At 42.5% G+C, this 25177-nt stretch overlaps 3 protein-coding genes across 3 annotated transcripts; 2 read left to right on the top strand and 1 right to left on the bottom strand.

Annotated features, from left to right (window-relative positions):
- Positions 1-21: 21 nt before the first annotated feature.
- Positions 22-2381, bottom strand: epdl1 (ependymin-like 1). Its single transcript, XM_067249809.1, has 6 exons — positions 2221-2381; positions 1717-1754; positions 1223-1351; positions 919-1099; positions 738-825; positions 22-565 (listed from the first exon to the last, which is right to left on the bottom strand). The coding sequence occupies exons 1-6, from the start codon at positions 2285-2287 to the stop codon at positions 442-444; spliced, it is 627 nt and encodes a 208-aa protein (XP_067105910.1). The 5' UTR covers positions 2288-2381; the 3' UTR covers positions 22-441.
- A 1524-nt stretch (positions 2382-3905) lies between these two features.
- Positions 3906-6980, top strand: cdk9 (cyclin-dependent kinase 9 (CDC2-related kinase)). Its single transcript, XM_067250427.1, has 8 exons — positions 3906-3966; positions 4112-4225; positions 4544-4625; positions 4802-4892; positions 5133-5299; positions 5519-5690; positions 5847-5995; positions 6101-6980. Exons 1-8 carry the CDS (start codon positions 3926-3928, stop codon positions 6464-6466), a joined length of 1182 nt encoding a protein of 393 aa, XP_067106528.1. The 5' UTR covers positions 3906-3925; the 3' UTR covers positions 6467-6980.
- A 4359-nt stretch (positions 6981-11339) lies between these two features.
- On the top strand, positions 11340-24663 carry crb2a (crumbs cell polarity complex component 2a). The gene is made up of 13 exons (XM_067250894.1): positions 11340-11406; positions 17856-18548; positions 19140-19335; positions 19677-19816; positions 19991-20161; positions 20310-20423; positions 20547-21509; positions 21622-22211; positions 22363-22528; positions 22824-23694; positions 23872-23985; positions 24162-24288; positions 24442-24663. Exons 1-13 carry the CDS (start codon positions 11340-11342, stop codon positions 24661-24663), a joined length of 4434 nt encoding a protein of 1477 aa, XP_067106995.1.
- The last annotated feature ends 514 nt before the right edge of the window (positions 24664-25177 follow it).

The following is a 25177-nucleotide window of genomic DNA, read 5'->3' as shown; positions in this document are numbered from 1 at the left end:
TGTGTGATATCTGTGCAACAATATTGTCACTGTGATCAGTACTGTTTATTCATACAATCCCTTTTTATAGTGACTGCAATTTAAGTTTTATCAGGGGTGCAGCCTGGAAAATGCCTGTGTAAAAGCCAGACAAAAATAGTATTGAGCAATTACAAACTTTAGTCAACTTCACACATGACACAGAAACTATTCCAGTGTTGCTTGGAAATAGAAGCTTAAAGGAAGAAGATAGTAACATATCCCAGTGTTTGATTACATGTGTCTTGAAAAATGCCCATTGCAGGTCATCCCTTTAAACTCCCATGAAAGTTACATTTCGTTCCTTCATAAAACTTTCATAGACTTTCATAGCAAATTAGAACATATATGATTGTGATCTAAATATTATTAGCATAGGTTTAAGTATAGAGAACAAATAAAAGACTGTTGAACTTCTTGTTACTACTCAATAAACAGGCTGTAGAAGTCAGCAGGTTCTCCTTTGTTGTCTGACACTGCATCCTGACAGAACTCAGGAGGGAAGAAATCTTGAGGGTCCTCAATTCCAATGAGAATGTTGAAAAAACTGGAAATTAATACAGAATACAGATCAGACCTCTATGGATATTTACCTTTAATATACTATATCCTATTAGCTAATGGAATAATAAGATATACCACACATACACAAGAAATATAATAAAACCTTTTAAGTAGCAAATGTGTTGTAGCTTTTTGCTAAATAAATGCAGACTAACCTTGTCAATATCCATCCAGTGCGTTCTGTGTGAAATAAAGTGCTGACAGGCAAACATCCGAATTCCGTTACTGTGCTCACGTATTTCCCTGTAGACAAAAGCATCACAAGATCAACAAGAGCACAGATGTGAGAAGAGGAAGGGAGACTAAAGAACACATCATTAACTCTCATGTTCTTACCCTGTTTCATTTCTCCATACCAGCTATTGACCAGAAGACCCTCTCCTGGACCAGAGGAGCCACCCAAGATGACTTGCCCCAGCAGAGTTGCATTGTTAGGAACTTCCATAGGATGAAAGTCTGCCCTTAATTTCTCCTTCTTACAGGTGCGGTTCTGATGGTTGATCTTATAGATGACACCCTGACAAAACATTTCTTTAAAGGGGCAGCAATGCTTATCATTGTATTCCCCCCCCCCACACACATAATTCGCCTCAGATTTAGCAGAGAAACATCAGATGTTTTGAGGAGATTTGTTGATTACCTCTCTGAAGAGCAGCAGCGCATCAATCCAGAATGTCTGGTTCTGGTAAGAACCAATTTCTCTGAAGCGGATACGCTGCCCAAATGCATCATAGGTATATTTGGCACCGGCCGTCAGATCATGATGAGCCTGTGAGTAGTGAATAGGGTGGGTTACAATCTGTCATTATAAACCAATATTTGAACAACTGGTGTGGGACGAATTCTGAATTTAATTTAGAATTCTTGTGAAATGTAAATTATTTAAACACAAATACAGGAGGATGCTGCATTGGTAACCGATCTGGAGTTTAGTCGAAATTCAGTCAAATTAGTCTGATTTTTTAAATTATTTGACTCAACCATATGTATTGTACCATATACAGATATACTTAGTATATTGTGTATCCTACACTTTTTGCAGGGTACAATGTTGCAATGATATGCCATTAAAGGGGTCTTGGCACCCCCCCCCCCCCCCCCCCAAAAAAAAGGAGTCCCCTTTAGGAAACTCACCACCACAGAGAGGCTACCTGTCAGAAGAGGTGGAGATTCTAGGGGAGGAAGTTAAGAATGATTTTACTGACACAATTTGCATTAAATATGTTCTTTGACCTAAGTAAAAATAAAAAAGCCATCATATTGCATTTAAAACTGAACAGAATGAAGTTTTGACCATAAAGTATGTAATAGGTCACCTTTAACCCTTGTGTTATCTTCGGGTCTTTCTGACCCATAAGTCATTGTGACCCACCGTCGTATTGCGACAACTTTACCGCATACAAAAACAAAGTGAAGCATTTTCTTTTAACCGTGGGCTGTCTCAGACCCCCCACATTGCAAAGGTTAAAATAAAATTATTTTTATTTGTTTTTGTATTGGGTAAAATTGGGTAAACACAACGATGGTTCGTTATGAACCTTTGGGTCATGTGACCCGAAGGCAGCACAAGGGTTAAAAAAAAATAGAAAGCAGATATTTCCAATGCAAGGTGTCTCTCACACACACTTGTTTACTTACTGCAGGGGTGAGGTTTCTGAGCCAGGCAGCCCAGAACCAGAGACGAGAACAGAACAATCGTTTTCATGCTGCTTTCCAATGTTCCTCTTGTACACACAAAACAGACTAATGGAGGAATGCTTAGTCACTTCCTTATAAACAGTTGGTAACAGATACTCCAGATCCTGTACGACGATCCAGGATTTTATTGTAGCCACAGCAGACTTTAAACCTCTGCCCTATTTTCTAATGGTGTATTGCGTCGCAAAGCTTCGCTTCCCCATCACTACCTGCAGTACTCCATAATCAAATGTATTCTATTCTCGGTGTGTGCAACAAATCACGAGACAGTTGTTTGGACTTTTAGAGAAGGAGGTTTGTAAAAATTGTACTGGATCATAGGAGGATGCAAACGACTGCGTTTTGATAGCAAGACAGGTGACAGTCATATGATTTGGAGGTGGGCGAGATCTGATCCACATACCTATTAACAATGCAACATTACACAATGTTATGTTAGTCATACTCACTGAACTGGTTGTTTGAACTTCTTAGTGGCCTGTAAGTAAGAAGAAAGTGTGTTTGGTTTGAATTGTATGTGCTACTTGAATATCTATGCAAAACATGACGCATAAATCACACTGTAGGCTGGGAGACTGTCCCCCACCTCTTGCTGAAGACTTTAGTTGCTGGATGCTTGTCACACCCATTGTGTGAAGTCCATTATAGTGATGGATAAGAGTCAAGATGTGGGCAGATTGGTAGTTCTTTATAGATGATAGTTGGGTTGGGGCTATAAAACTGCATATTATCTATTTTCTTGTTCTCCTCTACTCTTTTGCCATTAACTGGACTTGGCCATGAGGTCTGGCTTTTTTGTCTTTCTCCGATTTGCATAATCACGGCAGAGTACGATTTGAAACCTTTATTCTGTAACATGCTTGGCTTATAACTGATTCAATGTTAGTAAATGTAATGTAAAGCAGAGTCAAATAACCACAACAAAATGGTTAATATTATTACACTGTCCAGTTTACTGCTATCCTTAAACAATATGGGGTATAGTTTTGGGTTTGGCCAAAATAAAAATAAAACAACAGTGCTACGGCCCCTTGTACAGTTCAAACACATTCACAATTCAGGTGAATGAACATTTGTTTAGGCTACTATCTAATGGCACTCATTTAAATATAAAGTTGACGTTTTGTAGATAAAAATATAAAGGTTTTGATGAGAATGCATTTTGAGCTAAGGTCTTCCTTGTACGTTTGATCATAGTTCAACAGGTTGGACGACATTTCATAGCAAAGTAGGCTACTGCAGGCCTAAAGGGGAATTGAAATAGCTTACACATTTGATCGTCAGCTAAACATCTGAATATGATTTGCACAATAACTTATTATTTTTATTTCTCCACTAGAGAGAAACATTTTGAAAAGAGAGAAACTGTTGAATACAATATCGGCTACTGAAAAAAACAATAGGTGAGTTCGACTTCATGCAGCGCCGGCGTCGCCTGCGGCCGCCCGCAGCCCGGCTGACCCGAAGCAGCCAATGGCATTCTCAGCTTCAAGTTAGCCGGCTGCAGCCGGCTGTCGGCGCCGCCGGCGCTGCATGAAGTCGAACGTATCTAGTGACGGGCCTACAACCCTCTTAGGCTTCCGTAGCTTATGGCTTCCGTAGAAAAACGCTTTTTTATTGTAGCGTCAAACACACACAAACAAGGATGCAGCGAGACAAAAGTGGAAACGCCGGTGCGGCTGAAAAGTATGACTTATATTCATTTATCACGCAATGTATGCATTGTTGCATAATATAATATACTCCATAAAATACTGTATTTATGTCTGCTTCAAATGTGCAGATCCGTGAAAATGATATCATGTTAACGAAACTAAATTATCATCCACAGGCCCGACCGGGAGGCCGCCATCATGTCCAAATATTACGATGGCGTTGAATTCCCTTTCTGTGACGAGTTCTCCAAATATGAGAAGCTTGCTAAAATTGGCCAAGGAACTTTTGGGTAAAATTGCCTTATTGCATGCTGTTAATGGCATGGAATACCCGTTGATAGCAACGTTAAAGCTCGCGTACACCTAATCGAGGAAGTAGATCCCCACATTTGCTTCTTCAGAAGTTGCTAGCTTGTTAGCTAATCTGTCTAGCTTGGCCCTATGTATTGATGTTACTTAGTAAGATTGGTTAGGTAACTGTACCTCGTCGTATTCTAATTGAGGCAAATATGTGTCAGTGATGAATACACGTGTTATGTCACTCGTGTTGCTAGCTTAGCGACCCATTATTTGACATTTATACGGATCAATAAACATTACCTTTCCAGTGAAGTGTTCAAAGCCAAGCACAGACAAACTGGAAAGAAGGTAGCACTGAAGAAAGTTCTAATGGAGAACGAGAAAGAAGGGGTAAGAAATAGGCTTTTGTGTTCGTTCTTGTGCTCAGGTCAAAATATTTGGCTGCTTTAGTCCATACGTTTACTCTATCTCTGTAATTACATTTGTTTGTAAAAGTCAGACACATGCATGGCCATTTTAATTTGCTGTTCATTGTTTCATCGCCATTGTTTCACATTTATTCACAGTTCCCCATCACAGCACTGAGAGAAATAAAGATTCTGCAGCTATTGAAACATGAGAATGTTGTGAATCTGATAGAGATCTGCCGTACCAAAGGTGGGTGTCATTATTGGTGCTGTTGTTACAGATGTGCAGATGACGTTTGTGGATTTATGACCTTTTGACAACTTTTATTGACAGCTTGTCTGTTAATGACCTGTGTGGTTGTGCATGGCCATTAAGTGAGGGCAGTCATGTCAATGTATTATGTGCACAAGTTTATGCAATGTATGTGATACTGAAAGTGGGAAAAGTTACATTATGTTAAAGCCTCATCAACTCTACTTCCATTTGCAGCTACACAGTTCAACCGCTACAAAGGCAGTATATACCTTGTCTTTGACTTCTGTGAGCACGACTTGGCGGGACTTTTGAGCAATGCCAATGTGAAGTTCACACTGGCTGAAATCAAGAAGGTGATGCAGATGCTGCTCAATGGGCTTTACTACATCCACAGGAACAAGGTAAACATACAAGCTGTTGTCCACTCACATTGATTTGTACTAGCTGGATCAAAGAGCTTGAAAATGGCAGTCGATAATATATATATATATATATATATATAATTCTAAAATGAGAAACACGAATATGCATGACAGTGTCTTACAATCTTTTCGATAGTAATACTTTCTCAATGCAATGTATATTAAGGTGGGTGACTCTTTTCTTCTCAACATTTACAGATCCTTCACAGAGACATGAAGGCAGCAAATGTGCTGATCACCAGAGACGGCGTTCTAAAGCTGGCAGACTTTGGCCTGGCACGAGCCTTCAGCCTGGCCAAGAACAGCCAGGGCAACCGCTACACTAACCGTGTGGTCACACTCTGGTACAGACCTCCAGAGCTGCTCTTGGGTAAGAAAGGCAGTCAGAGATGTACATACACAGAAATAATATTTGATTACATATGAATAGTTCCATAGAAAGTTAGCTTGGGGGGTAATTTCTGTAAATGGTGGACATTCCAGCAATAAGAGCCTGTGCCTAATCAGAAGGTTTGTTTTTTGGTAGGTGAGCGAGACTACGGGCCCCCCATTGACCTGTGGGGAGCAGGATGCATCATGGCAGAGATGTGGACACGGAGCCCCATCATGCAGGGCAATACAGAACAGCACCAGCTCACGCTCATCAGTCAGCTGTGTGGCTCAATCACGGCAGAGGTGAGAAGAGAACGCATGGACACAATTATGCACCATGTACACAAACATACACCAACTGTCTTGTCATACAGTCCCTAACCAGATCCATATTCCCACTCTCATCAGGTATGGCCAGGTGTGGACAAGAAATACGAGCTGTATCAGAAAATGGAGCTCCCCAAAGGCCAGAAGAGGAAAGTTAAAGACAGACTCAAAGCCTATGTGAAGGATCCCTATGCTCTGGACCTCATTGACAAACTGCTGGTGCTAGACCCTTCCCAGCGAACAGACAGCGACGATGCTCTCAACCACGACTTCTTCTGGTCCGACCCCATGCCCTCTGATCTTAAGAACATGCTCTCCACACACAACACCTCCATGTTTGAATACCTGGCCCCACCCAGACGGAGAGGTCACATGCCCCAGCAGCCAGCCAATCAAAATAGGAACCCTGCCACCACCAGCCAAACAGAGTTTGACAGGGTGTTTTGAATGAGATGGGGATTTAAAGTTGACTTGGGTCCCTTTCAATTTAAATTACTTCCTGTTGAGAAAATATTCCCTTGCTGTCTATCAGAAATCTGAAAGGTTAAACTGGACTACTCTTCACTTTGGCATCCACAATGTGAGGTAGAGCCTTCATTCTGAAAACCAACTCCTTCCCAGTACTGCTTCAAGGGCCTGAGGTTGGAGAAGGATATGCTTTTCTGGCCTGGAGTCCAGTCCCTGGTGTGAAGAAATTCTTAGAGCTGATGTATCCACTTTAGTTTGGTACTACATCCCTATGGCCTGGAAGTATTACACACAGACTTCTAATGACCCATCAGGAGACAGTGATTGCCATCCCTGAATGATAGTTTCTTCTTGTTTTTGTTCCTTTTTTACAGTTTATAATTTAGCATAATCATGGAACTGCACCAAGTATATGCCGTGTATGCAATCCTTGTTTTTTGTAGGATGGTTACACTAAATAAACTCGGATGCACAATCCCTCAGTATATAGTCACATTTTGTTATCACTTGTTTTGGTGCATTTATTGAGGCACTACAGGTTTGAATGAAAAATAATAAATGTGTGCTTAGTATAGCTAAGTAAATCTAATTTTTGTCCATTATCCAATTGCCGTTGGTCCCTTGGGAAAAAGGGGGCTATGTATTAGAGCTGTAATTCCAAAACCCTCCCTTTCATATTGGATGTGTATACCTTCAAAATGAAGGTAAGCCTATATTCATTATTCAACTGTAACTTGAATATGTTTGGGAAAACAGCCAAAATAACAAAACTTGTCAGTTTACAAATATTTATGGACATATCTGTATATACTATGTGCTTGCTGAAACTGGACATGAGTTTTACCCTGATCTGACAATAGGTGGTGCTACAATCCACTTACCAAAGTTACCCAACTCTAAAATATAGAAACTTCCAATCTAGATGAATCATGTTTATTTGGGGGTTATTATGAGTACTTGAATATTTAATTTGGTAAAAACTTGCCACACACCATCACCAGACCAATAACAAATGTGAATGGATTCTGGAACTTTCTGTGAATTTTTGACTTCCAAGCTATGTTATCAACGGGTCTTTATAGATTATAGTTACTTATCTTAACGGCTTGAATGTCACATGTTAATATAAGATACCTATCTCTATGAAAAGTATTGTTACAATTATGCTTACCAGTAATGATTAATATTTATTTTAATTTAAAAGGATAAACTAGATAAAATATCAGTATACAAGATGAAATACTACCACATCTGCTTTATCATTGCCTTTCAAGATACATAGCATGGAATCTGCTTCACACAACCTGAGCAGTCTTACATTTGACCATTATCTGATGCTGTTTGCTGTTGATTAATGTATCTAATAATGTATCTATGAAATAGCCACAGAACATGTCTGTCCTCGTCATGACCATATGTTCCTGCTGGGAACCACAGGGACATCTTGTCCTGTTGCACTATGGCTGTTCTTCTTGTGTGTTTATGAAAACACTCGTTTAACACTAACCAAGGTACAAACCAAACACAACAATCATTGGATTAATTACAAACAAAAGGGTTCCATTTCAGACACCCATCTTTCATATATTTAGACGCACTGTGGCATTGTCAGTTAATTTACTATTGTCTTCCTACATAACATCTAAACTGCAGATCCTTTAACAACCCTCTTTGAGAGGTGGCTAATTAGATGTGATTAAATCAGCGTTATCCACTCACCAGCCCGTAACTGGCTTGTCATCCAATCCCTGGGTAGATTGGGGACAAATTGCCTTGAGCTCTTATATAGGGAAAAGCGGAGGTGTGGACTTCCAAGGGTCATAACAATGGTGCTTATATGATATCAACACATGGGGGTAAGGGATTTAAACATGACCTTTTAACACAATCTGTCTGCCAATGGTTAGTAATACTGGAGGACTGTGATATTAAATAAAGATTCCTGTATGCTCCCTGTGACAATTGTAATATGATTATGAAGCAGATAAGTAGGCTCTACTTTAAAACCAAGTACACTTTTGTTTGTTTACGTTACTCTCATAGACATCCCGAAGCTGCATCGCAGACCTGAGCTGGTTGACCCCCACCATTGCCAGCAGAGGTTTAGCAGACCTTAACTGGCCTCCAGTCCTAATACAGTACACCCCTCTGAACCTTTCCACTTTGCAGCAAATAGACACATCTGCTTTGGTGATTGATATGAACAGCATGTAAAACCTTTGAAGTAAATGTTTTTGTTTGTGAACTATGTATTTTTTGCCTGATAAACCTACATAATAGAGCTTTAAAGTTGTTGTGTGTGTGTGTGTGTGTGTGTGTGTGTGTGTGTGTGTGTGTGTGTGTGTAAATTCCTGGTGGTTAATAACATTGACACAGAGTTTTGGTTTGAATCTCAGCCTAAAAAAGCACAGTGGGCCAGTTATTTAGTTTTCACACGAGCCTGTGATATCTATTCCTGATTAAAGAAGGACGAGTCAGGCAAATGCTTGACAAACACACACTTCCCTATGAATGTCAGCATGCGTCATATCTTGTTTCGGTACATTTTGCATTCAGGGAACTGAAAACAGTGAGACAATTTTTGAAAAAGAGCTGTGTAGCTCCAAATTAGGATCCCACACAGAACACTGTGTCATTGTTCTGACAGTGAGGTTTGTAATTCAACTGATATGCAACATGCCTGCGTCATTGTGTCTTTTATTTATCCTGATAATCACCTACTTTAATTATGCATGATGTACCATTAAGAAACAATCTCTATTTTGCAAGAAGTTTTGCAAAAACAAAAATAGCTAAAATGACAAAAAACTGTAAACTAAAATATCAACAAAAAACAATCCTAAATGAAAACACATTCAACTGCAAATAAATATTCCAATTAATTAACATGTTTTTGTTTAATTTGTCAATTTCCAATTTAAAATAATTCCGAAGTTTATTCCAAGGAGTTTCACCTATGGAAGAGTAGAGTCTCCTTGCCTGACCCATACATTCATAACTCAACGGGGAGTGGCCAGTAATCATACATTTTGTCCCCTGAAAAATATATGTAAATTAAGATGTTGTGTCCAATCAATGTCAACACCCCACTCCGTTTTCAGTAACAGATGCTGTCATTTGGAAGTGTATTGGTCATATAGAGTGTGGGGGCTACTCCTACTGGAAGACTGTTCAGTGTGTGTTACAGAGGGGGAAGGAGGGATTGTGACTCATTCCCTAGTTTAGGGAGGCTTGATGTAAGGAAATTAATTGATGTCTGTCTGTTGAACAATGTATCTGTTACACATAAATGTATAGAAATAAATATGTTCACACCAGATTAAGACAAACATACATAACTCTGAGGCCTATTTGATATAGCACTACTGTATACTCACTTGACACAAACACAGTCTCTTGCTGTGCCAACAACGTTGTGTGACGACAGTCGGCTGGTGGTACAATGGGTGTGGGTGAGCCCTGGGACCCAGCAGCGTGGTGGGGCCATTACTGCTCGCTAGGCTAGGTGCTGTACAGCTCAGGGATAAGCTCCGCACACACTCACAAAGAAGCCATCAGGCAGCTGAGGATGCTAATGAGACAGCTGCTAAAACCTGGACTGGACTCTACTAATACTGCTCAGAGGATCAAGTTGAGCCACCAATGGTAGTATCTCCCCCTATCCCTTTACGAAGATACATTGACAAACAATATTGGCCAAATGTTTCAGGACTTCATACATTATTTTAAGATTCTTATATGTTTACTGTATGCACCTGCCTACCAAAATAAATTCCTTGATGTGTAAACTACACACACATACAACTTTATTCTGATTCTGAATATGTTAAATCTTATGTGGCATTTTAAATGTCTTACCAACACAAAAAATACAGTTTATTTTTGTATCAATGGATTTCTAACTGATGAATCCTGGAAGCAATTCAATATTTAAGATGTGTAATCATTTGATTCAATGATTTGTCACTCATTTCCGAGCTTGATACATGCTACATTCATCACAATTGTACAATATCATAATTCCATTGTTATTTCTAGGACTGTCACTGACATAAGCATTTAAAACTAATGTTGAGGTGACTTTATCTCAACTTTCAGTATGTGTTGCTTCAATGAACAAGTGAACTCTGCTATTCTCCCCCTAGTTCATATGGAAATCACCAGAACATGTTCTGTTCCTTTCCTCCTGAAACAAGGAGGTTTATAATTATCATAAAAAGCAAATATGTGCATCTTCATGTATTTGAAGTACAAACCCCCAGAATTGGATTGAATATTACTCTTAAATATAGACTATTAGCCTTAGATATTAAATATATTTGTGAATAATCATGTTTAATGAAGATAACCCTCAACTAGGATTTCATATGAAAATGTCACATCTTTAGCAACTCAACTGACCCAATCCTTAACTGATATTGAATTAGGGTATTTGTTAAATTCCTAATTTCACAATCCAATCTATGAATATCCCAAATATGTCCCTACAATTTCACCTACATACCAAACACATTTCTCAAAATCAACATTGTTGAGAAGAATGAGCTCTAAAAGACATGAGGTTAGTTTGTGAAAGGGATGAGAATCCTCCTTCCCTCCCTCTAACCCTTCTATGACTCCATGTTTTCCTGCTCTCTCCCTCCACTCTGGTCCAGGCTCTGTCCAGGCTAATGTTGCTCTCATGAGTTACAAAGCACTGACTGCTTGTAGTATGTCAACTGCACCACACAGGGGATACACACAAGGTGCTTGCTAAACTGCAGGATGCCAAGACGGGTACTTTTTATATGATTTTTTCCTTTCTTGTATTTTCCTTGGTGTTCTTGGAGAACTTCAGGTCACCTGCTTAATGATGGAGTTTGGAAGAGTTCATTTAAATCTCAAGACGGTTTTGCTGACCATGATGATGTTCAAGTGGGGTAAGGATATTTACAAATGATCTACATTAAGTAGATTCTTGTTGTAAACTAATATTATATAGGAGTAATTTCTGAATGTGATTGAGGACTCTGGATAAAAATGGCAATAAGCTGCCAGACAAGAACAAATGCAACCGCTTGCTAGTTTGTAGCCTGTTTGTTGGCAGCTTGTAATCCCTTTTCTGAGAAAACAACAAGTTAATTGGACTGAATTAGTAAATGAAAGGATGTGAACACCGTGTACCAGTGTACGTACCAACTTCAAACAATTAGGAGGCATTTAAAGAATCCTGCACAATTTGAAAGAGAATAGGCCAACGCAAAGTTTTGCTTAGTTGCATGACAGGAGGTCAGAAATGAGTTTCAGACCAAAAATATTGATTACATTTATTTAATTCAAATGCCTCGGAAAAAATACAAAATCGGGCATAGTCTAAATTGTGCAACTTAGATCTCTTAGTCCAACACTGTTTGACAAACTTTTTATTTGCTCACACGTAACTCACACATAATAGTTTTACCTCTTCAGAAATAATTTCCCAACGACGCCAGAGCTAACTCTTTACAACAAGTGGTCCTCAACACCACCACTACACACCCCACCCACAACCCCCATTTGAAAGAGTCTCAAACAGAAGAGCTGGGGGTGGGTGTCCATTGTTGCACATAACCATGACAACGCTGCCCGGACTACGCCCGGCATTATTGGACAGGGCTCTGAAAAAAAGATTAACATTCAAGATGAATCTCTTGAAAACAACATTATTGCTTTGCTGATATGGGACCTTGTCAGATGAATATTTGCTAATTAAAGAAGAGTTGTTTAAAGCTGAAGATAAAAGCGCTCAAAGTAAAACCGTTGTTTGGGAAGTCCAGATTTTTTGGGGATAGTCTATTAATTTTGACCATTGCAAGGACACACTTTATATTTAATCATTTTAGTGGAGAAAAGCAGTGAGCAACATTTGAAGCCTTATCCCTGTCAGAGACTGCTCTGTCACAGACAGTTAACTAGCCTGTATTGGAGCCTGATGTCCTTGTCATGTTGTACATGCATAGTTACACAGGCATGCCAAAACTGAAGTCAGTGATGAAAACCCTCCACTCACAGCCTTTGAATCAAAAGGGGTTACAGAATTCACAAGGAAAGCCCAAATGATTGATTGGAAATGCAGTCTATCAAAAGAGCCCATTGATTAGAGTTAATTACCAAAGTACTGAGTTGGTGGTTGGCATCTCGTTAGCTTGGTAGCCTCCTAGCCTCCTCGTTGGACTCAGACTGTGAGACCCCCTGGTATCTGATTAGGAATGGTCACTTGCACACAGACAAATGATTATCTCTCCTTCCATTAGCTAAGGACTTTCCCCATCACATGGGTTTACAAGGGAGGAGAGAGATAAAGTGTTACTAGAACAAACAATCTTACATCTAATATCTCAGCTCCATCACACATAAACAATGCCATTCTATCACCTAGCAGTGTGTGTGTGTGTGTGTGTGTGTGCACAAGAAGGCATATGGGGGTGGTGGTTAGATTGCCAATTGTGGTCCAGAGCCAGAAAAAGAGAGTAATCAGAAAAAAAACTATTTGGCCTTTATAACCCATCTCAGTCACCCATTGACCTGTCCTCCCCCGAGGTGACCTCACAGAGAGGAGCAAACAGAAAAGGAGAGAGAAGAGATAGGTCCTGTCAGATGTCATTGGCGGTCTCTCCTGCCTTCTCTCTCTGGGTCTTGACAGTGTTATCAGATAATAAGGAGAGTGGCAAGCAGTGTCTGAGTTCCCTCAACAAGGTGAAGGCATAGGCCCTCTGTGACCGGGAGGGTAGTCAGAGATGTTGGGCAACGACATAAGCCGTTTTCTATTTGTGAAAAGATATGGCAAAAATGTAGATGACTGAACCTGGAAGACTTGTCATCGTCGTCGTCATCCACCCCACCCCCAGACATGATGCATGCTTCAGAAATCCTCTATCACGCAGGCACACTAAAACTATTTTCTTACTTTTTTTAAACGTGTTTGTCGTTTGTGATACTTATAAACTTACACCAGGGACACAGAAATATGAATCACGATTAAGTGGGTAGGCCAACCCCAGCCTCGATCTCAAGCGATTTCAACTAGAATAGAAAGATCGAGCCGTCTGGCCAAACAACTTCTCAACAGTGCAAAGTTTAAGATCGTTCTGTAATTTTGCGTAAGATAATCAATATGATTAGTTAGGCACCTGATGTGAAATGAAGCAAAATACAAAAAGAACAGTAAATGCCTATGCATACTTTTCAACCTCAATCAAAACGGATCTATAAAGATCTGTGCCCGTTGCTCATTTTAGTTATGGTTTGCCCTTCCAACCAATAAAAACAAGTGAAAATATTTCTTTAAAAGGAAATTAAAAGTTTGGCTGAGTGGTGTGTATGAAAATCTTTTGAGGCATACTTTCATTGTATTTTGTATATTGCGCTACTTTATTTCCCTGTCTTAGTGAATCTCCTAAACTCAGGACATAAAGAGGGTGTGAAAACGGGGGGCTTGCATGTACTTAAATGCACTTAAGTCTACATTTGTTTGGTTATTCCTGCACTGTAATTGGATGTAATTTTATGTGACAACCTTTATGTCCAAGAAACATTTCCCTTGGGACAAATAAAGCAATCTTGAATATTTTCTTATTTGCACAGAGTGGCAGAAAAGCTCATTTTGGGAAGCGTAGTGGTGTGTGTGTGTGTGTGTGGAGGGGGGGGGGGGGTAGGGGGGGTAGGTACGGTAGAGCAGGGATGTGTCAAGCAGCAAGGTTAGAACCTCTGCAGTCTGTCAGAGTTGTTGAGTGGAGATAAAACAGGTGTGAAAGATAGCTGTCTATTCTGGCTGCTCTGTAAGAGCTTGAGTGTGTATGTGTGTGGAAGAATTGCATTGTGCGTTTGCAAGAATGAATCAGAGTGTATAAGCTGTAATTAGTCTGAGAAGTCTGAGATCAGCCATGAAAGTCACTACAGCATGTAAACAGGTCTTCAGTTGCACATCAGGGAAAAAACCAAGCAATCAAGTAATATTATCTCTCCAGTCCTTCGAGATAGAATTGTGTTGAGGAATCGATCTGAACAAGGCTATGAAAATGCTGAAGCAATGAAAGTTGACAGCACCACAGTGGGCTCAATCAATATGAACCTGAAGAGATGTGGAACCATCAAGGCTCGTAGAGCTGTCTGTCTGGCCAAAATCAGTAACTGGGTTAGATGGGCCCACCTGAACAAGAATATGAACGTGGTCCTACTTGTGTATGTTTGTGTAACTGCTGACCAGTAGTTCTCTATGTTGGTAGCATTGCTAAGAGCTTAGAGGAGCAAAGCGATTGGCCCAAAGAGATTAGAGTAGAGAAAGGCTGTCGAGGTCAGATAGGCACTGGAAAGAAAGGACAGGGAGAGAAAAGAGATGGAGGATACCCCATTAGTTGTATGAGGATTTAGCTAAATACTTGACTTTCTTTGGAGGTTTGTAAGTGACATGTGTTTTTAAGGATTCAAAAAAGGATACAGAAAGGGTTTTCATTGCAGTGTTGTTTTTTAGCTGTGACCACGAAAATATATTGGTTTCTTGTAAATTCCAAGTTCACAACAGATTGTTGCGGCTACGTGAGTCATGAACACTTTTTTCAGGAAAAGGAAATCAGCAAAGAAAACCTATATGAACCTCCAGACCATGACCAAAGAGTGCTGTAAATGAATGTGAATGAACTTAACATTGGGAAGAATCCTGTCCCATTTCGTACCTTCCTTTCACATGCCAAGTGACCATAACTCAACCACCAAGTCTTAGTCCACACACCCCCTAATGTTTGTAGGGGTAGGTGTAGGTTTGTAGGTGGTTAATGCCATTCAGTAATCCACTGTATTGAGTGGCTTGTGGTGTGGACTGCCAAGAGGCAGGGAACCGATCAGACCAGAAATGAAAGCAACAACATGCCTTCTGGTGACCTTCAGTAATGTTTCTCCATGACTGGGCCATGTCAGGGTAGTGAGGTAAAGCAGCTTGAATTGGCATCCACCTCACATGCTCTAAAGTACATGTCCTGAGCAATAAATCTGTATCTAAAATAAGATTATGTTGTTTCCGATCCGTATTTTACCCACTGCCTTAAGTCTTTAGTTAAGTTTGTGTACAGATGGTCACAGTGTAGAGACACTCAACACACTTTACAAACTTTAGTTAAGTATAAGATATTGAAGAATGACCTGATCAATCCCAACATCCTTTACTCTGACAAGAGAGGTGGTAGAGGAGGGGAGGTCTGGGGAGGTTGTCAGCTCTCGCTAAACCCCACTACATAACTTTTAGAATTACCATGGAAACACCACTCTGCTGGACACAGGGAGGTTAGAGGGCTTGTGTGTGTTTAGGGAGGGAGGGTTCAGTCATGTGTTCATGAGTGTATTTCCCAGACTTGGGGGCAGGGTAAAAGAAACAGAGAAAGAGTAATTGCTTTGGTAGCTTTCTGGTATCTGAGGGTTTCAGGCAGCAGGTTTGTACATTTCTAATTAGTCATCTGTGTGTGGACGTTTAAGACAACTGGGTGAATCAAAACACAACAGTCACACAGCATCTTCAGGAAGCCCCCTGGAGCTTCTCTTTGAGTCAACTCTGAGGTCTGTTTCTGGACCACAACTGTGTGCATGGATGGTGTTTGCGACAAACACTCTAAGCTTGCTGAGCCATGTGCTCATCGTCTCTGGTTCAGATCAAGCTATAAGCTACATCTGTTGTGATAGAACGTTAGCTAGCTTACAATCTGCTCAGGGATTTCTCTTGCCCTGGAGGTTACAATTTGATGAAATGGTTTGTGACTAGTTGTCACCTTGCGACTCTGTTTTCCAAAGTAGCTCTTGAACCTCTTGTAATCGAGTCCAGTATAGTAAGCGTGGGTTTTGGCAATCGCATAAAGTGACTTTTTATCTCTCGCTCCTTTTGGGCTTCATTGAGATCCGCAGCTTACCACACAATGGTACTATGGTTGACTGTTGCCAATCTTGCAAGTCACCTCACTGGTAATGTGTTTGTCAGGTGACAGTGGAAGGTCCAAGGGGTGTTAACAGCTTATGTCTAAGGCCATCTGTCAGACAAAGCTATAAAAGGAGTGGCCATACACAAACTACGTGCAGGAGCTCCAAGCACTGTTGTAGGATGAGGCTGAGTGACATACTGGCTGTCCATCTTCAAGACAGGACAACCTGCAGAACTTCTCTATGCCCTGTGTTTTGCACAGCAAACATCATCTGTCTCCTCACATTCACGCCTCTCTCTCTCCCTCTCTCTAACCCTGCACACCTCCCTCCCTTCCTCCCCTGCCCTGCCCTCCCCTACTCCCCTTCATCGTTAATATCTTCTGGTTGAATGAGAATCTGGGAGCACAACACTGATCAAAGTGGGATGTGAGTCTAGAGGGGGATGGGGGGTGAATGGGGAGAAGGGGTACTGGAGTTGGCCGGATCTGTGGAATGTGGACTGATTCCACAAATGGCTTAGTCCTTTGGTTAATGGGGGGGGGGGGGGGGGGGGGATAAAGAATGGACAGAAACCCTTAACCGTGTTCTCCCTTTTCTAGGGTTTGATTCCATTCATTCTTATCCACAGACAGAGCCTCAACTGTCTGACAGTTTCCTATGATAATAGATGAATGTTCAATCCTTAATGTCAAATGTAATTTTAATTGGAATGTGTGCAACCATGCTGCCAATAAATTAGTCTGTGTTCATTCACCAGGATTTGAGGAACAAATGTAGGTCCTTGACCACATTTCTACAGGAAAAATGCAGCCAATAAGGTTTTGAATGGGAAAACTGTGGTATTAGCTCAGGTTCAGCAATGGCTAGTGACCTACAGAATGAGCTTAGCCCTGCTTGTATAGTTGTCTGCCACATGAACCTTATCTGTCAAATTTTCAAACAATTAATATCACATATCTGCTTACACAAAGGGATTTTTTGTTTTTTTGTTTGTGCATAAGCATAATAATGACTACAAAACTTTGCTTTAGATAGTTGCCTATCAATCAGTCGTTGCTCAATTGTCCTAAGGGTATTTGTTGGTTTGTTTTAATATACAGTGACTAAAAGAGGGATGGATAGAGAAAGAAAGAAAGAAAGAAAAGGAGAGTTTGTAGGGAGTTAATCATGCACTCAACATCCCTATCAAATCTGGAATCGAGTCAGTTGAGCCAAATTTGTCAATTTGGGTTGTATTTAATACACATACCAGGATGAGTGCAGCTACAGGGATATACCTTTTGTCATGGTTTACTTATTTTGAACAGGTACATTTGGACTTGGTTGACAGTATTGCATCAGTTAGTCTGTCTGCTCAACCAAAGTTCATCTTTATGTGAAGGGGCCCCATGTAGATGGTTTTATAGATATTCAACTTATCACAACCCTATTATCTTCTTGTCCACAGGAATATTTTGTTCGGCCAGTTCTGAGAAGTGCCTGTCGGGGCCTTGCCAGAACGGTGCTGCCTGTGTGGACACCATGGACGATTACGCCTGCCTCTGCAACCAGGAGGGGGTCCGCTACATGGGCAAGGACTGTGATGAACTCTATGACTCTTGCTTGTTTGCGTCTTGCGTCAACTGTACCAGCACTCCAGGCACCACGGAACATCACTGCATCTGCCCGGACGGGTTCACCGGGGTGAACTGCACTGAAGAAATCGACGAATGCCACAGCAACCCTTGCTTTGAGCCCCATTCTGAATGCATTGACCAGCTGAACAGCTACTTCTGTCGCTGTCCCTCCGGGTATGGGGGAGAAGACTGCCAGACGCACGTCACGGACTGCGTGGACAAACCATGCCAGAACAACGGGTTCTGTAAACTGTTACCTGAAGGCTATGAGTGCGAGTGTGCACCTGGTTACGAAGGGGAGCACTGCGAAGAGGATGTCGATGAGTGTATGTCCCACCCATGTCAAAATGGGGCCATTTGTATGGACGGAGACGCAGAGTACCACTGTTTCTGCGTCCCAGGTTTCCAGGGTTACAACTGTGAGATTGACATCAACGAGTGTGCTTCGCACCCTTGCGAGAACAACGGAACCTGTATTAACGAGAAGGACCGATACGAGTGCGAGTGCCTCGTAGGGTTTACAGGTAAGCCGAAGATGTGAAGACTTCCTGATATCGCTGTCCTCCCAGCGTTTCTGTTCCAGACATATTCGTTCTACAATGTCTGTTTCTTCATCAGATGGAACACGGAGGGTATTTTAAGTGCATACGAATACATGCTGATTGATAGAGGCATCTAATCTTCAGCTCAACCTGTCAGATAAGAAAGGAAAACAGCCCACCACTCCTCCCTTTCTCACACTCTCTTCTTTTCCTAGCAGGCCTGGTCCATGTCTGGGAAATGTCATTGTTATCTCCAGTTGGGGTGGGGAAGGTCACTTATAATGCATTCCTTTGTCAGTCTGATTGTGCCAGTGGGGATTACCCAGTAAAATGGGAAGACTGAGTCCATCATAGATTAAGGAAAGAGATAGTGAATGATTTTAGTGACAGTCTTGAATATTTTTTTATCTTGATATCCATTAAGTATGATACAGTGAGGATTAGCTACAATACATAGTACACAACATCACAGTGTAGCCACATCCTCTCAGGTACTTTAACCACACATCCATCACCAGGCCTGGTCCTTTCTAAATCCCTCTCATTCATCCTCTCCTTCTTTCTCCACTCCAGAGGTGAACTGTGAAGTGGAGATAAATGAATGTGAGTCGGATCCCTGCCAAAATGAAGCCACCTGCCATGACCTCATTGGCCTGTATACCTGCGAGTGTCAGCAAGGGTTTGAGGGCATTGACTGTGAGATTGACATTGACGAGTGTGCCAGCGAGCCCTGCCAAAACGGAGCAGTCTGCCATGACATGGTAGACAGGTACTGACTTAAAGCTTCTGTATTTGTCTCGTCTTACTCAAGCGAACTTGTGTCCTTGTGTGACTTCAGAACCTGTTGTTGCAGGTTTGGTAGCTAGTGTAATCCCATAGCAAAATGATACTACATATGAGCAGATGCATATCAGTGACCTACTGTAGAGACAACATAAAGCTTGGTCTGTAATATAATTAATCTGGGTTAGATCTATGATGAGCCCTGCTGATTGATTGACAAGATGTGTATAAACAAGTATTCCATTCTGTACTATACCCTGTTTATGTAACATTTATAGTCCTGTTTGCATTTAGTATTGTACATTGACAGTCCACCATTTACTACAGCTACGAGTGTGACTGCAGTGACACAGGGTTTGTTGGGAACCATTGTGAGGAGGACATCCTTGAGTGTGCTTCAGACCCTTGTCAGCACGGTGGCACCTGTTTGGAGGGAGTCAAAGAGTATACCTGTCTCTGTTGGCCAGGTACAGTAATCCATTGTACCTCTCACTCAACCTCAAAATAAAAGGGCAAACAAATACAATTGTGCAGAAGCAGCAGCTGCTTCCGAAATGCATATTTCTGTTGAGCTTAATCTGTGGAATGTTTTCAGCTCAAAGGAACCACTCAGGTAGTTCCCACTGTCATGTGTCTGATAGGTTACATGGGGGAAAACTGTGAGATCGACATCGACGAATGTGCGGAGGTGCCGTGTGAGAACGAAGGGGAGTGTTTCGAGCGTTCTGACCCCTCTCACTGGGAGACAGACTGGGAGTTCAACTTTGCAGAGGCTTCAGGCTACATATGCCAGTGTCAGCCAGGCTTTGCAGGTGAATTTCAAAAGAATTTCGAGGAAAACATATTGACTTCCAATCTTGGAACAGTGCCCTTTGTAGTAATAATAAGGTTGATATGACTTACTACTTACACACTTACTAATCAATAGGTTATGTGGATTGTTTCTTAACTTCCTCTCAGGGGAGAACTGTACTGTGAACATTGATGAGTGTGAGTCTGATCCATGCCACAATGGAGGCACTTGTGTGGACCAGGTCAACGAGTACACCTGCATGTGTGCAGACGGATTTACAGGTAAGTCCTTTCACTAAGCCTAAATATAAAAGAATGCTTTTCTGGCTTCTAAAGACCTTCTAAAGACTTCTAAAGACAGACACACCTTTGGATCCCACATCGTAATCAACCTCTGTTTTACAGGCGAAATTTGTGAAGTAAACATCGACGAGTGCGAAAGCCAGCCATGCCAGAACGGTGCCTGGTGCGAGGACGGCGTGGCAGACTTCACCTGTCACTGTCCCGAGGTGGAGCCGGATGTGCTCCCCTGGGGCGGTCACCATTGTGACGTTCAGCTCCTGGGCTGCATGGACCACGAATGCCAGAATGGCGCCACCTGCCTGCCCTGGTTTGAATACGGAGAACACACCCACACCTGTCTCTGCCCTCATGGCTTCTTCAATGACCTCTGCTCAACCCCAACCACGTTCTCCTTCTCCACTCCCGGATTTGTATTAATTGAAGTCGTTGTGGAAGAGCGCAAACGAAGGGAAGCAAAGCACCACAAGCACCACGGATCAGGTGTGAGTCTACGCTTCCGGACAACCCTGCCTGACATGCTCCTCTTCTACAGAGGGGACATGGAGAACCATCTCCTGCTTGAGCTCATAGGGGGAAGTCTTCACGCAAAGGCGTTCTCAGAGGAAGCCGAGCTGGAGGTCACGTTCCCCAGGTTGGCGAGTGACGGGGACTGGAGAGATGCCGAAGTGTGGTTGAGTGAGGAAGAGGGCTTACTATTGATCGTGAAGGGGCCAGGGTGCCACGCTGAAGGATGCACTGTAGAGGACGGTGGCACTGAAGGCCCATACTTCCATCCCTCAGAGGCTTTTACTCATGTTTATGTGGGTGGGGCTCCAAAGGAGTTTTTGGAGCTTACCATGAGTGGTGCCGGGTTCATTGGATGTATGGAGGACCTTTTCATTGACTCCAAGCCCGTCCTGCCTCAGAACCTCCAGAACAACGATGCACATGAGATGGACATTGGGTGTAGCAAGACAGAGTGGTGTGAGCAAGACCCCTGCAACAACCGTGGCCACTGTGTGGACCTGTGGACCAGCTCCCGCTGTGACTGCTACCGGCCACACTACGGCCACAGCTGCTCTGAAGGTAAGCTTTATCGACTAGACTTGTTCATACAACCAACATAATTCATACTGCTTCCTTGCATGACAAGACCACATGATCTCAACCATAAACCATCCTGTTATACCTCTGACAGAGTTCCCTGCATGGACGTACAGCCACGAGGACACCGCCAGCTACAGTGCCTATGACATCGTCGAGAGCCATGGCGCCAACTTCAGTGTCTCCTTCTTCCTCCGTTCACTCAAGCCTGACGGCCTCCTCTTCCAGCTGAGGAGGCCCAGTGAGGGTGGGGATGGCCCCATGGAGCCCTACTTCTCTGTCTACCTGGGGATGGGGAGAGTTCTCGTGAAGTCTCTGCCCGAGAGCTCTGCCTTGACAGCGCCCAGCTTCGTGACCACGGGTGACAAGCAGCTTCTGGAGGTGGAGGTCCATCACGGACAAGTTTACTTCAAACACGAGGGGCTACGCTACAGTATAGGTGTGGTGCCCGAGGTAGAGGTGCTGAGTGGGGACCTGGCGTACGTAGGTGGTCTTCCTGGGGATGATGACTCGGTGGCCTGGGGGGGACACTTTAAAGGCTGCCTGCAGGATCTGCGTCTGGACAAGGTGCATCTTGATGTGGACGCGTGGAATACTTCGCTCAACAACTCAGATGGACTGGTGTACTTACCAAGTGGGGCGGAAAACGTTGAGACCGGATGTATAAGCGATAACACCTGCGAGGTAGAACTATATTTAAATATATAACATATGCCTATGGTCAACCACCGTAACTATTTGTAATCATTCATCAGCGATGACACAGCCGTGTACTTGCTCAATGTTACAGTTTTTGTGTCAATTTTGTTTCTTGTTCATTATTTTTGCTCTTTAGGTGGAACCATGTCACAATGGAGGCGAGTGCACCATCACCTGGAATGACTTTGCATGTTCGTGTCCTGAGAGTTTTACAGGACAGACTTGCGAGACACACGTGTGGTGTGTGAGCGACCCCTGTATCATGGGGAGCCAGTGTGTGGACCTGACTGATGGATATGAATGTAAGGACAAACAATTGATTACTTTCAGCCGAATCAGTAATAAGAATTTAAACAAAAAAATTATAATCATTTCCCAACACTCTTTATTACAGTGGCAGGTATCACGTTTAATAAAAAACAATTTAAATAATCCACCTGCCCAAATTAATATAACACTGTCCTGATTGAAACTTAAAAAAGAATGAATCATCAAACCATTTTAGAGGAATAGCACTAATGTACAAAAATAATGAAAGCACCCAAATAAAAAGTCTGTTTCTTATTTTTAACCTAAAGTATTTTTGAAAACCCTCAGGTGTGTCCAACGCCACATTTGAGAATAACCCAGTGCAGTACAGCGCTGAGGGTTCCCTGGCAACCCCAGTGACCAGCGTGTACTTGGAGCTTCGTACTCGCTCAGAGAACGCTGTTCTGCTACGCGCTTCCCACGGGCCAGAGCTGCTGATGGTGGGTCTGGTGGACTCATCGGTTCAGGTGGAGATCCACAGCGGGAACAGCGTTGAAGCCCTGATGTTCTCTGGGGTGCGAAGAGTGGCAGATGGTAATTGGCACAGAGTGCATGTGTCCATGGTGGAGCCTGAGAGTGAGGCATCCCATTGGGTGATTACAGTGGACGGGATCACAGATGCCAGCAGTACCCCAGAAGTCACTGAAAGTCTTCACTTCCTGAACAAGGAGAAAGCTGTGGTGGTTCTGGCAGAGAGTTTCATTGGTTGCTTGGGCGTCGTTCGAGTGGGCGGGGTCTATCTCCCATTTTTGGACAACTTTGACCCTCCTCAGCTGACCCGCTTCCATACAATTGGAGAGGGGGAAATTCACATGGGCTGTACCAGTTCACCTGTATGCCATTTGGACGTTTGCCAGAACGGAGCAACATGCAAGGATCTCTTTAATCTCGTTGGCTGCCTATGTGCCCCGGGTTGGGAGGGAGAGCATTGTGAGGTAGACACGGACGAGTGTGTCTCCGGCCCTTGTGTTTACGGAGGCTGTAAAGATTTGCTGGCGGGTTTTGAGTGCGAGTGCCATGCTGGATATGAAGGATTGCATTGTGAAGAGAATGTGGATGACTGTAAGGAACACAAATGCCAAAACGGGGGGACTTGTGAGGACAAAGTGAACCACTACACCTGTAACTGCCCGGATGACTTCAGTGGTCCACTTTGCCAGTAAGTAATAAGTAAAGCTCACAGTTTCAGTTCACCATCCTTTTAAATTAAGTAATACTTAATATTTAACACCTGCAATTTATATATTATATATTTTAGCCCCTTTTTTTTTTAACCATGCGTCAGCTGTAAAGCTTTGTGTATATTTAATACATCATGTTCTTAATTTCCCTTCAGATGGCCCTATCCCCCTTTGCAATGCGATGATGTCCAATGTGACAACGATGGAATCTGTCATGATGGTTTGTGGGGTGCAAACTGCACCTGTATGCCAGGCTTCGAAGGGGACAGGTACGATTATTAACCCCTACAAAATATATTTCAGTTCATCATCAGCAATTTTCTCAAATGCTTCCTGTGCCTGCAGAGCAGCATGATACCTAGAAAAGAGGGACAAGTAATTAAAAATGGTCCATGACAGCTGATTTTCTATGATCAGTAAAGACTGTCATGTTTTTTATGCTCAGGTGTGAGACAGAAGTGAACGAGTGTGGCTCAAACCCCTGTCAGAACGGGGGCACCTGTCTGGATCGCCTCAACAGGTTTCTTTGTATTTGCCCTACTGGCTTCAACAGTCCAACTTGCGATACAAATGTAAGTCGTCTCAACGCCTGCGTAGTCCTATGCCGTGATTCCTTATATGCCACAAATGTATTTCCAATTACCTGTATGATATTCCATCTAAACCCTAATGAATCACATTTACATAACCTCTAAAATACCCTGTCTTCTCTTATCTCCCCACAGAAACAAGCTCAAAAAGAGCGAGTGCCCTGGCTGGTAATTGCCATACCTCTAGTCTGTCTCTGCATTCTCCTGGTGGTCATCGGCCTGACCATCATGGTGATGACTGCCCGCAAGAAACGGCAATCTGAGGGTGCCTACAGCCCCAGTTCCCAAGAAGTTGCCGGGGCACGTCTGGAGATGGACAGCATGCTCAAGGTTCCTCCAGAGGAACGCCTGATCTGATCATTGCCGTTGTCGTACATTGTCGGTTTACAGATGGATAATTATGCAAACTGATTGTAGAGCACCGCAGGCAGGTGCGCTAGACGTTGCTAGGGCAACTGACTATATGGGTCTGGCTGAAAAGGAGGGTGAGAAAGCGTGAAAAGGACTGCTGCCCTCTGCTGGTGTGGATATGTTATTGGCCCAGTGGTGCCATTTTGTTTCATCATTTTGTCTCATCTAATAAAAGAGAGGTTTGGAAAAGGTCACAACAAAGCAATGGTGTACAGAACAGGCAATGGATTTGCGATGAAACAGTGTGGGATAACAGATCTAACAGGTGGATATTCCTACATGAGACAATGGGATAAAACACTGACACCCATTACCCCACGTCAATGTCTACTTGGTTTGTTTTAATATCAGTTTCATTTAAATGCTTGCGTACTGGAAAGAAAGGATGGACACACAACCCATATTACATTTAGTCATTTAGCAGACGCTCTTATCCAGAGTAAGTACAGGGACATTCCCC

Source organism: Osmerus mordax, chromosome 14 (genome assembly GCF_038355195.1).
Source record: "Osmerus mordax isolate fOsmMor3 chromosome 14, fOsmMor3.pri, whole genome shotgun sequence".
Taxonomy (NCBI): Eukaryota; Metazoa; Chordata; class Actinopteri; order Osmeriformes; family Osmeridae; genus Osmerus; species Osmerus mordax.
This window is presented reverse-complemented; position numbering and strand designations above follow the sequence as displayed.

Excerpts from the sequence above, each read along its gene's own strand:
- epdl1 (XM_067249809.1), bottom strand. The coding sequence starts at position 2,287 with ATGAAAACGATTGTTCTGTTCTCGTCTCTGGTTCTGGGCTGCCTGGCT. Across the intron at positions 1,352-1,716 it reads CAGGTAGCCTCTCTGTGGTG|GCTCATCATGATCTGACGGC; the intron begins GTGAGTTTCCTA and ends CACTACTCACAG. Across the intron at positions 826-918 it reads GTATGGAGAAATGAAACAGG|GGAAATACGTGAGCACAGTA; the intron begins GTAAGAACATGA and ends TTTTGTCTACAG.
- cdk9 (XM_067250427.1), top strand. The coding sequence starts at position 3,926 with ATGCAGCGAGACAAAAGTGGAAACGCCGGTGCGGCTGAAAA. Across the intron at positions 5,691-5,846 it reads ACCTCCAGAGCTGCTCTTGG|GTGAGCGAGACTACGGGCCC; the intron begins GTAAGAAAGGCA and ends GTTTTTTGGTAG. Across the intron at positions 5,996-6,100 it reads GTGGCTCAATCACGGCAGAG|GTATGGCCAGGTGTGGACAA; the intron begins GTGAGAAGAGAA and ends CACTCTCATCAG.
- crb2a (XM_067250894.1), top strand. The coding sequence starts at position 11,340 with ATGGAGTTTGGAAGAGTTCATTTAAATCTCAAGACGGTTTTGCTGACC. Across the intron at positions 23,695-23,871 it reads TTCAGTGGTCCACTTTGCCA|ATGGCCCTATCCCCCTTTGC; the intron begins GTAAGTAATAAG and ends ATTTCCCTTCAG. Across the intron at positions 24,289-24,441 it reads GTCCAACTTGCGATACAAAT|AAACAAGCTCAAAAAGAGCG; the intron begins GTAAGTCGTCTC and ends ATCTCCCCACAG.